At 34.7% G+C, this 16,304-nt stretch overlaps 2 protein-coding genes across 4 annotated transcripts; one reads left to right on the plus strand and one right to left on the minus strand.

Annotated features, from left to right (window-relative positions):
- Window positions 1-4,847: 4,847 nt before the first annotated feature.
- LOC120082515 (pentatricopeptide repeat-containing protein At4g21705, mitochondrial) lies at window positions 4,848-15,989 on the minus strand. Of its 2 annotated transcripts, XM_039037719.1 has the most exons (4): window positions 15,654-15,989; window positions 13,929-15,171; window positions 5,182-5,254; window positions 4,848-5,097 (listed from the first exon to the last, which is right to left on the minus strand). In XM_039037719.1, the coding sequence occupies exons 1-3, from the start codon at window positions 15,894-15,896 to the stop codon at window positions 5,226-5,228; spliced, it is 1,515 nt and encodes a 504-aa protein (XP_038893647.1). In that variant the 5' UTR covers window positions 15,897-15,989; the 3' UTR covers window positions 4,848-5,097; window positions 5,182-5,225. The 2 variants fall into 2 exon arrangements, with proteins under 2 accessions (XP_038893647.1, XP_038893646.1); XM_039037718.1 differs by having other exon boundaries at window positions 4,848-5,254.
- On the plus strand, window positions 7,882-12,534 carry LOC120082513 (endonuclease MutS2). 2 transcript variants are annotated; one of them, XM_039037717.1, is made up of 5 exons: window positions 7,882-8,595; window positions 8,846-9,806; window positions 9,886-10,410; window positions 10,903-11,364; window positions 11,974-12,239. In XM_039037717.1, the coding sequence occupies exons 1-5, from the start codon at window positions 8,114-8,116 to the stop codon at window positions 12,091-12,093; spliced, it is 2,550 nt and encodes an 849-aa protein (XP_038893645.1). In that variant the 5' UTR covers window positions 7,882-8,113; the 3' UTR covers window positions 12,094-12,239. The 2 variants fall into 2 exon arrangements, with proteins under 2 accessions (XP_038893645.1, XP_038893644.1); XM_039037716.1 differs by having other exon boundaries at window positions 7,886-8,595; window positions 11,979-12,534.
- Window positions 15,990-16,304: the final 315 nt, after the last annotated feature.

A 16,304-nucleotide genomic window follows, 5' to 3' on the forward strand; every position in this document is an offset into this window, starting at 1 on the left:
TCCCTCTTTCGTAAAGATTCATTTCTCTCTGATCATCTTTCAAATAAATATCTTAGGCTTAGCCACCAAACTTAGAGAAACAAGGTAATCCCCCAATTTTCATCTTGCTCAACTTGTCGATGTTGCTTAAAAGAGTATGAATTGTTGCACTTGGGCATAGAGCAAGAGGTACGGTAGGTTTAGGTTTTCTAGCACATCAATTATCAATTATATAACAATCACTTAGGTAACAATTCAAAAGTTATTGGCCAATTTGAACATGTCCTAACTAATTTAGGTGTATAATCTCGACAAGAAAATTAGATATTTGAATCTCCACCCTTATATAACTAAAAAAATTATTCCTTGTAAAATGATGATTGGTGCAAAAAAATAGCATTCATACACTAAATATGTTTACTATTACATTGAAAAGTTTCACCCACCACTAAATTTGGATGGTTTAAACTTGAAAATGTTTAGCATGCCCAAGGTCAATCTCTCCTCTACTATTTCTGCATAACAAGACATTCATGTACCAATATGAACGGATGAAAATAGTTCATTAGTTAAGACAGTATACTTTTTTCCTTGAGTTGGAGTTTTAAATCTCCACTCAATATTTTTTATGCTAAAATGAAAATAAACAAAAGATTCTTTGCTAACATGGACATACTTTTATCACTTTTTCTCTTTATTATTTTCTGACTGTTTTAATCTACAATATTTATTTGGTGCAAATCTAAGTATTCATTACTCATTTTACGATTAGAGAGTTTTCCTGTAATCATCTCTTGATGTTGGAGTTTCTCCTCATTAAATCAATGAAATATTTCTTTAAAGTAAAATATATTTTTTAAAAAAATAAAAACATTGAGGTGATTCTAGATTAAGCCATGTGCTTAATTCTACCTTTTTTTTAAGAGATTCAAACCTCTACCCTAAATCATTCAGGAAGTATTTGGTACGTGATAAAAACAGTTGAGTTAAGTTGAGTTGGTGATTATTATCTAGAGAGTTAAATAGTCTGTGTTTATTGTGTAGAGTTGAGTTGAGTTGATAATTATTGTTTGTGTTTGGTATGCAGAGTTGAGTTGAGTTGAGTTTGGAAATCTGTGTTTGAGTGCAGAGTTGAGTTAAGTTGAGTTGGTGATTATTATCTAGAGAGTTAAATAGTCTGTGTTTATTGTGTAGAGTTGAGTTGAGTTGATAATTATTGTTTGTGTTTGGTATGCAGAGTTGAGTTGAGTTGAGTTTGGAAATCTGTGTTTGAGTGCAGAGTTGAGTTAAGTTGAGTTGGTGATTATTATCTAGAGAGTTAAATAGTCTGTGTTTATTGTGTAGAGTTGAGTTGAGTTGATAATTATTGTTTGTGTTTGGTATGCAGAGTTGAGTTGAGTTGAGTTTGGAAATCTGTGTTTGAGTGCAGAGTTGAGTTAAGTTGAGTTGAGGTATCAGATGCAGTTTTTTGTGAATGAGATTAGTTCTATTTTTGTTTTTTATTTCATTTTTGATTTTTTAGTTTTATGTTTTGCTATTGTTGATTAATTTTCAACTATACACCTATTTTGTCAAATCATTTATGACATAAACTGGACAATCTCAATTGGTATATTGTATATTGTATGTATATATATTGAATGTATGTATATATATTGAAGGTAATTATCCCAATTACTAATGAATTGGTATATTGTATGTATATACATTGAATCTTGCTAACTTAACATTATTATTTCACATATCGTACACATGAACGTTGAATAATTGGATAACTTAACAGTTTATTTTTTATATAATATGGATTGTATATCTGGAACTGAAATTGTACATAGGATAATTACCTTCCATTTGATAATGATGGTGAGAATGTGGTGTAGTACAGTAACATTGTTCAGAAGATCACAAAAATAATATCAACCTGTCGAACATGTGCTGTTTCAAAAAAAAAAAATTCATAAAATATATGTTTTTTTGGGATTGAAATATAGGTGGATTTGCCCCTAAGTTGTGAATCAGGAAATACGCAGTTATCGTTCGACATTGGACTTGTACCGGGTAGAAGGATTTGCCCCTAAGAATTGTTCATCGACCCTTCAAAAGTCCAAATGCTCGCTCGATAATATTTCTTGCCGACGAATGCTTCATGTTGAAAAATTCTCTTAGTATTGTCGGTACGTTGCTTGCTCCACGCCAATCTAAGAGATGGTAGCGTTCCCCTCTATACAGAGCCAAAAATCCTTCAGCATTAGGGTAGCCAGCATCGCACAGATAGTAGTACCCTGTACCATTTTTAGGATTGTAAATACAGGTATCTATTAATAAGATTCTTTACACCGCTAAACTGTATTGTTATGGCTTATAGAGTACATTGATCTCGAATATATATTTTCCACTACACCACCTTCTTGGAAAAACCCTTCAAGGGTCTTTGATCCATTGAGTCGTGCAACTGCATCCCTCAAGACCCTAGAGTCAGCGGCCGAGCCTTCCCAGCCTGGCATAACGAAGATGAATTCTCGTTTTGGTCATACACCGCAAGAACATTTGTGGCGATTTCCCACTTCCTCATCCTATATCGTGGTTGATATATGGCACCGACATTCACTTCCATGTACGTGTCGTACAATGCCCTTAGAAATTCTGTTGAAATTGTTTAATCATGAGAATTCAAGAAGATGTTGGCACAATTTATTTCGGATGCATTTATAGAACGGTACTGGAACTTCTTTTCTACCTTAAACTATTTCCATCGTCCATCGATACATGCACTTGTAATTGGTTCAGGGGTTTTCAACAACACTTTGTGTAACTGTACTACTGCTTTAAGAACTGCATTAAAATATCTCAAAATCGTCTCACTAGATCTTGAAAAATGTGTTCGTACTACTCTATTCTTCACATCATGCACAAGAATGTGTAGGAACATTGCCACCATCTCTTCAATACCAACATGTCTACCTGGCTCCAAACATCTTGTCATTTTAATCATGTTGCATAAAATCATGAGCGTCCTTCTATCCATCCGAGTACTTTCACGACACGCCAAGTTACTCTCGTAAATAAGGCGAAAGAACATCAATTGTTGAATGCAGTGTCTTAACGTTTGTTGGTTGTTATTCTATCATTCTATTATTGTTAAGCAACGTTGCCAAAGTGAAGAATACTTGTCTTTGAGACTTAGTAATACTTGTTATGATTTTAAACAACTCCCGAATAGTCTCCATCTTACTAGAGTAATGGGGGAAGTATGTAGATCTTAAAAGGATGAATTATGTTTAGAATCAGTGAACTTTGGTTTAATTACAAAATGACAAGTCGTGACAACCTAGTGCATCACTCATATCCGACTATCCCGAGCCAAGTATACATTACAATCATCCCAAAAACGAAGCCTATTATAGTTACAATAATTGTACTACATTGTCCTACACTCTAGTCATTAACTTGTCCAATATGCATTGTACTGTAAGACTTATACGTGTTCTCCGCTGCATCGAATGTTTCATAGGACTTGTATAATGCCCTCTTGTACCCACTGACTTGTCCATGACATTCGTGCCAGAATAGGTAGATCTCTGGGATATGACCAATGAAAACGACATAGAATTTGTGTTTTCCCATCTACCTAAATTTTCAAAACATGGGAAGTCAATACTAGTAATCAACCTTGAAGTGAATGGTTTTTTTTTTTTTTTTTTTGGAGTTAGGATGCAGAGGTTATGGTATAAGGACACCTCATACAACCCTTTACTACCTATAAAAAAAAACTAAAGTGTACAACTAGATATGTTAGTTGACACATTATAAATGTCTCTACGTAATAGTGACAAAAGTCAACAAGTATTATAGTACTTGACATATTTGGATTTTCATGTGCCTAGTTAATTTTCAAATTTTATTATAAGACCTTTTTCATTTTATTTCTATGTCTTTCCTTTTTTCAATGTTTTAATATATGTTGTTTGAATTATTTCATGCGTATAGTTTTAAAATGTTAGTTATAACTTAAAAAGTATATAAGTAAAAACATCATTATAAATAAAAGTATGGTTTCAAACTTATAAACTTATTTCAGTTTGTACATTTTTAACTTATTTCACTATTAGTAAAACTTTTATTTCAAACTTTTATTCACTACTTATTTCACTAATAATAAAAGTATACTTATTTCACTATTAATCAATAATACATTTTGTACATTTCAAACTTTTATTTCACTATAAATAAAAGTATAGTTTCAAACTTATAAACTTATTTCATTTTGTACATTTTAAACTTATTTCACTATTAAAACTTTTATTTCAAATTTTATTTCACTATTAGTAAAAGTATACTTATTTCACTAATAATAAAAGTATACTTATTTCATCATTAATAAATAATACATTTGTACATTTCAAACTTTTATTTCACTATTAATAAAAGTATAGTTTCAAACTTGTAAACTTATAAACTTAATTTAGTTTGAACATTCTAAACCGTAAAATAAAAATGACTTCTCGTAACTCCTTATACTTATTTTAAAAATTACTCAAAACATATAATTATTTTTAGATTAATAAAATAAACAATTAGAATTAATGCAAGATTAATATTTGAAAACATCCGAATTAATTAACAAAGTTATACGTTTGAATGGAAGTAATTAACAAAGTTCTAAGTTCAAATTCATTTGCTTGTGAAAATGTAGGGATTTAATTAACAAAACTATAAGTTTGATACTATGTTCATCATTTAATATACTTTTGATAATGGAAGATGTAAATTAATATACTTTTGATAAAACTTATGATTTAAATTAATTCATTCAATAAATGAAGATTTAAATTGATATAACCCAAAATTTAACAATACAAGATAATATTTTTCCTAATAACTTTGTGTTCGACATAGTCTTCCTCAAGCAACAGAGGGGAAAAAAATCTCACATTCTCACAAGGGAGAAAATGTGGGAAAATGTCCAACATACAAGTCTAAAATACATAACCATAATACATTTGAAGTAAACAGACCCCAACAAGTAGAAGAAAGAATAGACAGTAACGAAGATCATTCCGAACTTAAAACTTACAAACCTCGAACTAGTTACGAAAGGTATGTTCGATTAGTTTGGGTCTTACACGAAAGAAAAAGAAGTGCAGTTAGACCATAGTGTATGTTAATACGATTGAAGTAGTAATAAAATATACGAGATCATACCTTTGTTTATGTTCGGAGTGAGCGATGGTGAAGACAGTCTACAACTAGGGGGACAAAATAATCGGTTGAGGGCCTAACAAAAACAAGAAAATGTTAGCGACATATCTTACTTCGATTATAAGGAAAGAAGGAAGCACACCTTATATGGATGGAATAAGTTGAAGTTAGAGGTGAAAGAAGGAAACAATGTATTTTGCAATAGCCAAACAACACATACTAGAATGTAAAATGGATTTAAGAGAAAGTTGAAATAAAAAGGAAGGTTGAAGGACTTATCAACACACTTTACAAAGGAGTCTGTAGAGAAGTCTAAAAAAATATGAGGACAGATTGAGATATAAGTAGAGAATACAATAAATAGAGTTGGTGTGGAAGGTTAGATAAACTTAGAGTGCACCTAACCTCAATGAATTCAAACAATAAACCCATATTAAAAAATAAATAAATTAAGTAATGTTCAGGTCTAATTTGGTAGTTGAGTATAAAAGGACATAAATACAACATAATATATCATACAAATTAGAACACATCAGGATTTCAAAAAGCTATTTCATTGGAACAAATCCAACTCCAAGCAAATAAAATAAATAATTTCAACACTTCTAAAATTGAAGTCAATTTTAAATGTACACAAATTAAATTCATTTGAACGCTGAAAACAAATTTAATGGAATGAAGCAAAAAATCCATTCACTCAGTAAACAGATTGAAAGGAAATAAAACTAAAACAGAAATCATACTCAAAAGATAAGGAAAAACAGATTCAAAGGAAATTTAAAAAAAAATCATTCAAAAGATTAGGAAAAATAGAGATGCATGCCCTTTTTTAATCTAAAAAATAGTTTCCAATCATCATCGATCTTCAAGAGAAAAAAATAGAAAGCAGACTTGTTCTTGGGTGGATTGACCCCCACCAAGCTCCAATAACACAGTCAGCATCCCCTACCAGGAATTAACTTGCCTCCAATTTAGATGGAAAAGCATAAGAAAAACGGTAAGGGAAGAACACATGATTTAATATTGAAGCAACAAGAGGAAATCTGGATAAAAAAAAAAAAAGTATGAAAAACAGTAAGGAAATAGAACAGAAATGAGCAAGGGTATGGAAAACAGTCAGAAAACAGAGATATGAGCAAGGGAAAGAAGTACCGAGACAGATTTAATACAATATAAATGGATAAAAAAAATATAACCCATTCGAATCTGTGGAAAGAACAGGAGATAGTAGTTGTAAGAGGAAGAAAAAAATTATAAAAATTATAAAGGTTAGCAAGGAAGAATATCAACTATGCAAGGAAGAACATCAAACATGTAAAGAAGAACATCAAACATGCAAGTAAGAATATCAAACATGCATGAGGAAGAATAGAAACAGATTTAATAACACATAAATGGATAAAAAAATATAACCCATTCGAGCAAGTGGAACAATAGACAGTAGGAAGAAAAAAATTATCAAGGTTTGCTTTGGACAGTCTGGAGGTTTGCTTTGGACAGTCTGGAATCGGAATCGAAAAATAGAACCTTCAACAGTCTCGAATCAAAAAATCAAACATGGAAGGAAGAACATCAAACATGCAAGGGAGAATATCAAATATGCATGAGGAAGAACAGAGACTGATTTAATAACATATAAATGGATAGAAAAAAATATAACCCATTCGAGCAAGTGGAACAGTAGACAGTATGAAGAAAAAAATTATCAAGGTTTTCTTTGGACAATCCGGAATCGGAATTGGAATCAGAAAGTAGAACCTTCGACAGTCCCGAATCGAAAAATCAAACATGGAAGGAAAAATATCAAACATGCAACGAAGAATATCAAACATCCAAGAAAGAATATCAAACATGCATGAGAAAGAACAGAGACAAATTTAATAACATATAAATGGATAAAAAAAAATATAACTCATTCGAGCAAATGGAGCAGTAAACTGTAGGAAGAAACAAATTATCAAGGTTTTGCTTTGGACAGTTCACAATCGAAATTGGAAAATAATATCAAACATGCATGAGGAAATAAAGACTCCAATAACAAAACCAAGTCACATCGAACAATTTAATTTCAAAAAAAAAAAAAAAAAAAAAAAAAAAAATCTAAACCAAAATAAACCTAAATCTACTATAAAATAAAAAATAGTTAGATCTAATAAGAAAAGGGTTAGATCTATCGAAATATCGTTAGATCTACAACAAAATTGTTCGTATCTACCCGATTTAAGAAGAAAAGAAAGAAGAACATCAGGAATAGACATACAAAGAAGCCAAAAAAATCCATTCCAAATCAAAGAAATGAAGAGACGTACAGAGAAACAAAAAAATAAAAAAGAAAGACATACAAAGAAACCAAAGCAGAGAAACAATCCATTTCAGTCGGATGGGAGAACGAAGAAACCAGACAAAGAAGAGAAACCAAACGGCGGAAGAAGGGAGAAGATGAGAGAAGAGAGAGAGGTGATTAATTACGTGTGACGAGAAAAGGGAGGGACGAAATAATGAACCTACCAATGAGGCATGAAACGAGGGAAGAAAACGATGGGTTTAAAACCCACCGATTTATTATTAAGCGTCCATCAAACATCAGGTGGGATTTTAAGTCCACCCAACCTAACTCAACACGCCTATTAAATACACCCTTAATGGAAAAATATAAATTTAGTCCTATAATTTAGAAAAAGTTAGAATTTTGTCATCATGGTTTTGATTTTAAAAGTTAGAATTTAGTGGAAGAACGACGTATTGTTTTGACTGTGCGAAGGAAATACATGGCGTCGAAAATTCTAATCTCGCGCTGGGCACTCTCTCACCTCCATTTGTATTTGTTGAGGATAACCGAAGCCTGCTCATGCCAACGCCAATGGAGAAAACTCAACGATTGAACTGGATAAGATACTCTCTCTGAAATCCACTCTACACCAGATTCATCCTTCCAATGGAAATCAGCTACAGCTTCGTCGCCATTAGAAAAGCACCTTGCAGCTTTCCTAGAGTTCTCAGGCCCGTTTTCTCACTCTCCAGCACTCATGAATCGGTGTCCGTTCGAATCGCTACTTCACAGGCCCTCCAGAATGAAACCCTTAGGGTCTTAGAATGGAGTTCTATCTGTAGGCAACTCTCCACGTTTACGTCCACCTCTATGGGCTTTGACGTTGCTCAGAAGGCTAACGTCCGCTTCGGCCGGACGAGAGAGGAGAGCCAAAAGCTTCTGGATCAGACGACCGCAGCTGAAGCTGTGGTTTCCATACAGTTGGATTTTTCTGGAATAGAAGATGTCTCTGGAATTTTGAATTCCGCGAGTTCTGGCAAATTGCTTACTATAGCTGAACTGTGTTCGGTGCGGCGTACTCTGAAAGCTGCTAGGGAGTTGTTTGAGAAACTGCAGGCCCTGGCTGTTGGTGGCCATTCTTCAGATAGGTAATGTTCTCGTGAAATTTGTGAAGCATTTTGTTCTTTTTCCTCTCTTTCTTTGTCGTAAACGATAATTAGAAACAAGAAAGAGGAGTGAAGAATAAATATTCAGAAGTTCAGAACATCTTAAGCCTTGAGTAGATATCCTTATTCCCTTTGCTCCTGTCATGGGAAAATTTACTGGATGAAATGAAACGTGAACAGATAATATGGATAGAAGTTAACACGACTTGATCTGTCTAATTATATTTGTTAGGTTCATGCCCTTGCTTGCAATACTTCAGAATTGCGATTTCCTGGTGGAATTGGAGAGGAAAATTGAATTTTGTATCGATTGCAATTACTCAATTATTCTTGATAGAGCCAGTGAAGACTTAGAGCTCATTCGCTTGGAGAAGAAGAGAAATATGGAAGAGTTAGATTCTCTGTTAAAGGAAGTGTCCTTTAAGATTTATCAGGCTCGTGGGATTGATCGGCCTCTTATAACAAAGCGCCGATCTAGAATGTGTGTTGCTGTTAGAGCTACTCACAAAAATTTGGTTTCAGATGGTATTCTCTTGAGCGCCAGCAATTCTGGTGCTACATACTTTATGGAACCCAAAAATGCAGTGGATTTAAACAACATGGAAGTTAGGCTTTCAAATTCTGAGAAGGCTGAGGAAATAGCCATTTTGGGTATGCTTTCAACTGAAATATCAGAGTCAGAAATTCATATAAGATATTTGTTGGATAGAATTCTTGAACTTGATCTTGCTTTGGCCAGGGCTGCATATGCTCGATGGATGAGTGGGGTTTGTCCATGTTTCTCAGCCAAGGGGTATGAAGGCTTAAATTCTAGTATAACTGACAATACATTATCCGTAGATATTGATGCTATTCAGAACCCATTGCTGCTCAGCTACTCTCTTACAAGTTCCTCAGACAATGCTTTATCTTACTCTGCAAATGTAGGTCAATTCGACAAGAGGGATAATGTGATCGTTAGTGAAGGTTTTTTAGGAAGTGTCACTGATTTCCCAATACCAATAGACATTAAAATTAAGCGTCAAACTAGAGTGGTCGTGATTTCAGGGCCTAATACAGGAGGTAAAACTGCATCCATTAAGACTCTGGGCCTAGCATCTCTTATGGCTAAGGCTGGCATGTACTTGCCTGCTAAGAACCAACCAAAACTTCCATGGTTTGATCTTGTTCTGGCTGACATTGGAGATCACCAGGTAAAATGCTCTCGTCTTCCAACTGTGCTATCAGCTTTTTGAGTTAAACTTAAGTCTGACGTTGTTTTCTTGATTGAAGTCTCTAGAGCAAAACCTCTCAACTTTTAGTGGGCACATCTCACGGCTCTGTAAAATATTAGAAGTATCCTCGGATGAATCCCTAGTCCTTATTGATGAAATTGGCAGTGGAACTGATCCCTCAGAAGGCGTGGCTCTCTCTACCAGCATTTTGCAATATCTCAAAAATTGTGTTAACCTAGCTATTGTGACTACTCATTATGCAGATTTGACTCGCATAAAAGATAGTGACTCTTCGTTTGAGAATGCAGCTGTGGAATTTTCGCTAGAAACTTTAAAACCTACCTATAAGATCCTTTGGGGGAATACTGGAAATTCAAATGCTTTAACCATTGCTGAAGCTATTGGATTTGATCCTGCTATAATAGAACGTGCAAAGAAATGGATGGTGAATCTTACACCAGAAACGCAGGATGAACGCAAAGGTTTGCTCTTTAAATCACTAATAGAGGAAAGAGATAAATTGGAAGCTCAACGACAGAAAGCTGCATCTCTTCATGCAGAAATTTCTGCACTTTATAAAGAGGTAAATCTTTTGAAATTTTTGAATCTGCAGGCTTCCATTTATCTATTGGTTTTTTTCCCCAACTGCATTTTGAAATTGCCCGCTAGTTGCTTATTTGTGTCAGTGAAACTGTCTCAGAAAGGTAAATTAATTCATACCTTGTGTGCACCTTATGTGTCTTAGCGCTCTATGTTGTCGAGTATTACCTCGTTTCATGTGGTCAATTGGTCTTTGGCTTGGTTGTATTGGTCATGTGATCAAGGTTAAGTTCTGATGGGTGATAGCTGATCCTCTGTGACTTCATCTTTTGCTCTTAACATACGGTTTTCAGTCTCTATAGAGTGCACGAATGGTTGCATATTCAATTGGAAAAGCTTTGAAAGATTTCATCAGGATGCTGCACAATTTCTCAAATAAAAAGAATTGCATAACCAACGGCAATCCAACACCTTATGGTATAGATCAATTTATAGACATATCTTACTCATCTTGTCTTTAAACTCATTGATGTAGATTCAAGAGGAGGCAAAAGATCTTGATAAGCGTGAGCAAGCTCTTATGGCTCTTGAAACTAGACGAGCTCAGCAAGAAACTGCCGCAATAAAGTCCAAGATAGAAACTGTCGTTCAGGAGTTCGAAGAGCAATTGAAAATTGCTGGTACTAATCAATTAAGTTCATTGATTAAGAAGGCAGAATCCGCTATTGCCTCAATTTGTGAAGCTTGTAGTCCAACCAATGATTCCCGCCTCAATGTTGCAAATGCAAATTCTTATACACCCCAGTTAGGTGAACAAGTGTTTGTAACTGGTCTTGGGAATAAGTTAGCCACTGTGGTTGAAGCGTCTGATGGCGAAGAAACGATCCTCGTGCAATATGGTAAAATTAAGGTCAGAGTGAAGAAAAGCAGCGTCAAAGCTCTTCCAAATAGTGAGAAGAAAGCTGCAGCTAGTACTCTTCCATACTCTAAGAGACAGGTATCATATCTTCTATTAACCGTCACTCTTTAAGCACCATCTTTTGTAAATCTGAATTGCGTGCACATAAGGGGTGCTTGACCCATCGACTTCGGTGTTAAATAACTAAACTCCACCAACTTCAATAGTGTTCACTTTTGAAGTTTGCACATTTATCGAAAAATTTCATCAACTTCTCTTTCTCTTTTTTGCTTGCACATTTATCTAGGAGCTCTATCTTCACAATCACCCCAAACATAGGCTTCCTGATTTCAACATATTAACTTTAGACTTCATAACTCAACTTAGTACCCCAAACACTCTTAGCTACCGCTGAGAATTGGGCGAGTTAGCTCCAACATTATCCAATCGAATGATTCCCGAGTTTTTCAACTATATGCAACTTCAATCAAGGAAGGCAACCTTACCTTATATTTGTTCATTTTTTTCCCCATGATTTTATTTTGGCGTTTAGGTTATCTTTCCCAATCTTTGACTGGTTATCAACCTATTTTCATCAGTAACATGGCAATAAAATTCATACTTGGAAATGGTTGTGCTGCTATACTTAACAATCACAAGTATGTGATGCATGCAGACTTATGCAAATCATCTCACCATGGTTGTCAGTGCAGGGTCGACAGGGTAGAGAATCCGTTAGTGGTTCAGATGGAGGTAAAGATGGAGATTCCTATGGTCCTGTTGTGCAGACTTCGAAGAATACAGTCGACTTACGTGGTATGCGAGTAGAAGAAGCTTCTTACCACCTTGATATGGCTATTTCTTCAAGAGGACCAAATTCAGTTCTTTTTATCATACATGGAATGGGCACAGGGGCCGTTAAGGAACATGTAGTCAAGACCTTGAGAAACCATCCGCGTGTCGCTAAGTATGATCAGGAGAGTCCGATGAACTACGGTTGTACGGTTGCTTTTATCAAGTAGATATCAACTTATTTTGGTCATGGCAAGTACACTATCCATTTGCTCTTGGACTAACTTTAATCACATAGATTATGTACATATTTATCGATGACAAGGAAGTTGAACTAAAACAATACAGGAAGCAGCTGCTCCAATTCATTGGTTCTTTGATCTATTTGAATGGAAGTATTTTCCATGCTCCAACCCCAAGTTCTTTGAACTCACTGTTTTAATAAGTGTATGAAGTTTAACAATCTACCTTGAAGTTTGTTTCTTTGGAAATTTTTCAATACTATCGTGATACCATATTCTTTATATTCACATTTGTTTTTCTAAATACTAGGATCTCACATTAACATTAGTGGGTTTCACACTGTTCTTAAAAGCATGTTGATGTGACATCAGGGAATATGAAAAAAAAAATCGATTATGATCTGATCCACTGTACCATAGACAAATGGTCAAGTTTACTGCCCATAAGGCAATTACTTGAATGAGAAAGCGTTAATTTGGTTAATCTCTGACGTTGGTGCGGCAAAATTCTCCTGATTTTTTTTTGTTCAGATTCAAATGGCAGGTTCATGACTCCTACAGCCCATTTTCATACTCATTGAAAAGATGGGAAGTTCTGGAATTTTCTTAATATCTAAATAACATTTTTTCAGTTAAATTACAATGAACTTTCACAATTAAAAATTTAGTAAAAACAATTCCGTTTTAGTTGCTGGTTTCTTAAAATATACATATATATAACTTTCATCTTTCTTAAAGAAATACTTGAATTCTTAGTGAAATTCTATTTTAAGATTTTAAAACTTGACTTGATATTTGAAAACATTAGTAGAAAGTATATTAAAAAAATTTGAAACTTATGGATGGAAGTGTTCATAGATTTAATTTTAAAAAACTAAAAACAAAACACAAAATGGTTATCAAATGGTGTAAACTTTTTTTTAAAAAAATCACGAATCTACTAGACACAAAATTAAAAGCTTAAAATTTCATTGTACATAAAATTCAGATTTATATATAATATTTTAATTAATTTGAGACGTTTTTTGAATTTTTAGGGACTTATTAATTAAAGATACAAGAACCTAGATAATAAAGTTGAAAGTTTAGAAATTTATTACACTTAAAAATTGATATACCAAATAAATACAAACATCAAATTAAATGACTTAGCTGGTAATTTTACCTATTTTAATCTATGATAGGTCATGACAAACAAATTCATGCCTTCCATAGAATTTAATAGATGTGTTCTAGGCACTTCAACCTACTTGTGCAATCCATTACCCGACAGGATCCACTTAATCGATGCTTGATGGTGATTCTTATCTAAATTCACTTATCTTACTTCATCTTAAATTCTTGATTGAGTTCACCATTTTAACGNCTTTGTACGAAATACAAAATCGTCTCTGCATGCACCAAATACTTTAACTCTCGCCAACACTTGATTAACCCACCAAACTTAAATCAAAGATTAGGTAACAGCAAAAGCAGCAAACTTGGAAATAAAATCAGCTACTTTTACTCCTTTCATGTGAAGAATTTGATAAACAAGCTCATGCATTATTGAAACCCTAGAAAGATTTGGCTGATGAACACAGAATCAATATGAGATACAATAAGAAATTAATCAGCCAATGCTCTTACCTTCAGTTGTTTCTTCCCAAGTGCCAAGAATTTTCTGTGTTTCTTCATCTTCATCTATTTTATCAGACTTCATTTGATTTAACAGCTCATTTACTTCTTTCCCAGCTCTTATATAAACCTTTATCAAGGCATGATACATCTCTCTGTTCACTGGAATGACAGACCTCAATGCGCTTACAAAAGCTTCTACTTCTTCTATAATGCCCTTATCACCAAGCCAATTCAATACACTTGTGATCACACGAAGATTAGGCTTCCATCCTTTATCCATATTTAGAGAAAGGGCTGCCTTCATACACTCTACAGCTTTTTTGTTCTCGCCCTGGTCCAGATATTTAACAGCCACAGCACCCCAACTGTTTGGTGTGGTAGCCTTTTCTTTCTCCATCAAGTCTTCAAGCAGTGTTTCAGCTCTCTCACACATTCCCTTGTCAATGTATCCAACAATGACAGTGTTAGGAACTCGAAAATCATAGCAATTCCCAGATGATTCCCACTCTTTCAGCACCTTTTCAGCTTCTTCAAGTTCACCTAGCCTTACCAGAGATTCAAGCATTGTGATGTAGTCCCTATTGATGAATCTCGTAGTACCAGTTTTATCCAGATTCCACAATCTCAACACCTTTTCCTTGTTCCCTAAGGTGGCATAAAGGGAGATCAGATGGTTATGGCCAATTCTATCCTTACTCTTCAGTCTCTCTTCTGATTTTCTCAAGGCGTTAACTGCCTTATCAGTAAGACCAGCTTTTATAAAGAAGTTTGCAACTACTGCATAAGTGTTCCAGTCCATGACAATATGAGGTTGAGATTCCATCTCCTTCAATACATTCTCCATCCCCTCAAGATCATGTCTTGCACCATACGAATTGATGCAGATTCTGTAGCTGAAGTTGTCAGGAGAAACATTCTTCTCTTTCATCTCTGCTAGCACCTCAGGAACCTTATCATGCTGGCCAACATTTGTATACAAACACATAATGTCATTGTAAGTGAGCTGTGAAGTTGCAAAACCCATCTCTTTCATTTTTTGCAAATGGGAGAGGGATTTCTCCACTTGCCTCTGCCGAACGTAGCAATTCAGGAGAGCACCATATGTTTTACCAGTCTGGTCTTGCTCATTCAACTGACTGAAATAGCTTTCAGCAGAAAGATAACCCCTTACTCGGCCAATCAGATCCAATTGCACCGCATGCTCGGTGGGTGAAAATATGCAGACACCGTTTTTCTTCATCCATTCGGACACCTGCATTTACACCCATCTTTCAATTACAAAGAAAGTCCACGAAAAACCTGTTCAAATCCACATATTTCTAGCTAACATGTTGTTTCAGCCATTCAGTCATTATCTACAAAGAGTTAAATTCCTTGCTAGAGAAATCATGTTCTAGATTATACAGGGGAGAAATGACATAATTCCATCTCTGGAAAGTCCGTATTCTAAGAACTAATGAAGTTACTCAAACAAATTCACTCAATCAAAGAACGTAAGGAAGGAGCTTCTAACTTCTTAGCATAAAAAATTTACGTGCCTTCCATTTCTCCAAGCTAAATCTATTGATAATTTGATACAACGCCATTCACCGTAATCCCGACATTTGAAGTGAGGCTCGTTTAAACGGCACATAGTTCTCACACGATGCATCATTTTTAAACAGTTCATTTCTTCATCCATATCTAAGTATTCAAACCAAAACAAAGCACATTTCAAGAAAGAAGAATTCAAACCTCAAGAGCTTGGGTAAAACGCTTGCGCTTACGAAGGTCGTGAATGATTCTCTGAAGCTCAGCGACTCGTACCTTCTTCCCTTCCTGAACCCAACAGTCGAGCTCCGGCTCCACGCTGATGCTAGGATCGCCTAGTGGACTAATTTTCGCATATAGAGTGGCCTTTTTCAACCGATTCGTGTGGTAAGATCGGCTAGCTATAGCATAGCGTGTTAAGACTTTGGACAAGAGCTTCTGATCCATGGATGAGATCCAAAGAGAGCTCGTCTTGGAAAGAAGAAGAAGAAGAAGAAGAGAACTGTAAAGTGGAAACCATGTACCCAACGGGGGCGGGGATTCAAGGTTTTACGAAGGTTTTGTATTGGGCTTATGGGCTTCGTTGAGATTACAGAATGGAATATGGGCCTGCTAAACATGGCCCGATATTGAGCCTCTCGTGAGATGGGTTTGGAATGAAATGTAATAACAAAAAGGACAAGAGAAACAACCAAATTTAAAATTTCATTTAAAAAAAAGATAGAAACGTTTCATAAATATAAAAACAGTAAAAATAATTTCAATAATTGAAAATACTAATTAGTAAGTGACCAAAATACTTCAAAAATAATGGAATTAAGTACAAATTAGAATGCAAAAATACATTGCTTCAAA

The sequence above is a fragment of the Benincasa hispida genome, chromosome 8, assembly GCF_009727055.1.
Source record: "Benincasa hispida cultivar B227 chromosome 8, ASM972705v1, whole genome shotgun sequence".
In the NCBI taxonomy this organism is placed as follows: Eukaryota; Viridiplantae; Streptophyta; class Magnoliopsida; order Cucurbitales; family Cucurbitaceae; genus Benincasa; species Benincasa hispida.

Bases quoted from the DNA above. Each gene is read 5' to 3' on its own strand.
- LOC120082513 (XM_039037716.1), top strand. From the start codon at position 8,114: ATGGAAATCAGCTACAGCTTCGTCGCCATTAGAAAAGCACCTTGCAGC. The intron at 9,807-9,885 runs GTAAAATGCTCT...TCTTGATTGAAG, and splicing joins CTGACATTGGAGATCACCAG to TCTCTAGAGCAAAACCTCTC. The intron at 10,411-10,902 runs GTAAATCTTTTG...TCATTGATGTAG, and splicing joins TTTCTGCACTTTATAAAGAG to ATTCAAGAGGAGGCAAAAGA.
- LOC120082515 (XM_039037719.1), bottom strand. From the start codon at position 15,896: ATGGATCAGAAGCTCTTGTCCAAAGTCTTAACACGCTATGCTATAGCT. The intron at 15,172-15,653 runs GTTTGAATTCTT...GTGTAAATGCAG, and splicing joins GTTTTACCCAAGCTCTTGAG to GTGTCCGAATGGATGAAGAA. The intron at 5,255-13,928 runs GTAAGAGCATTG...TGTTTTTGTTAG, and splicing joins TTGGGAAGAAACAACTGAAG to GCCCTCAACCGATTATTTTG.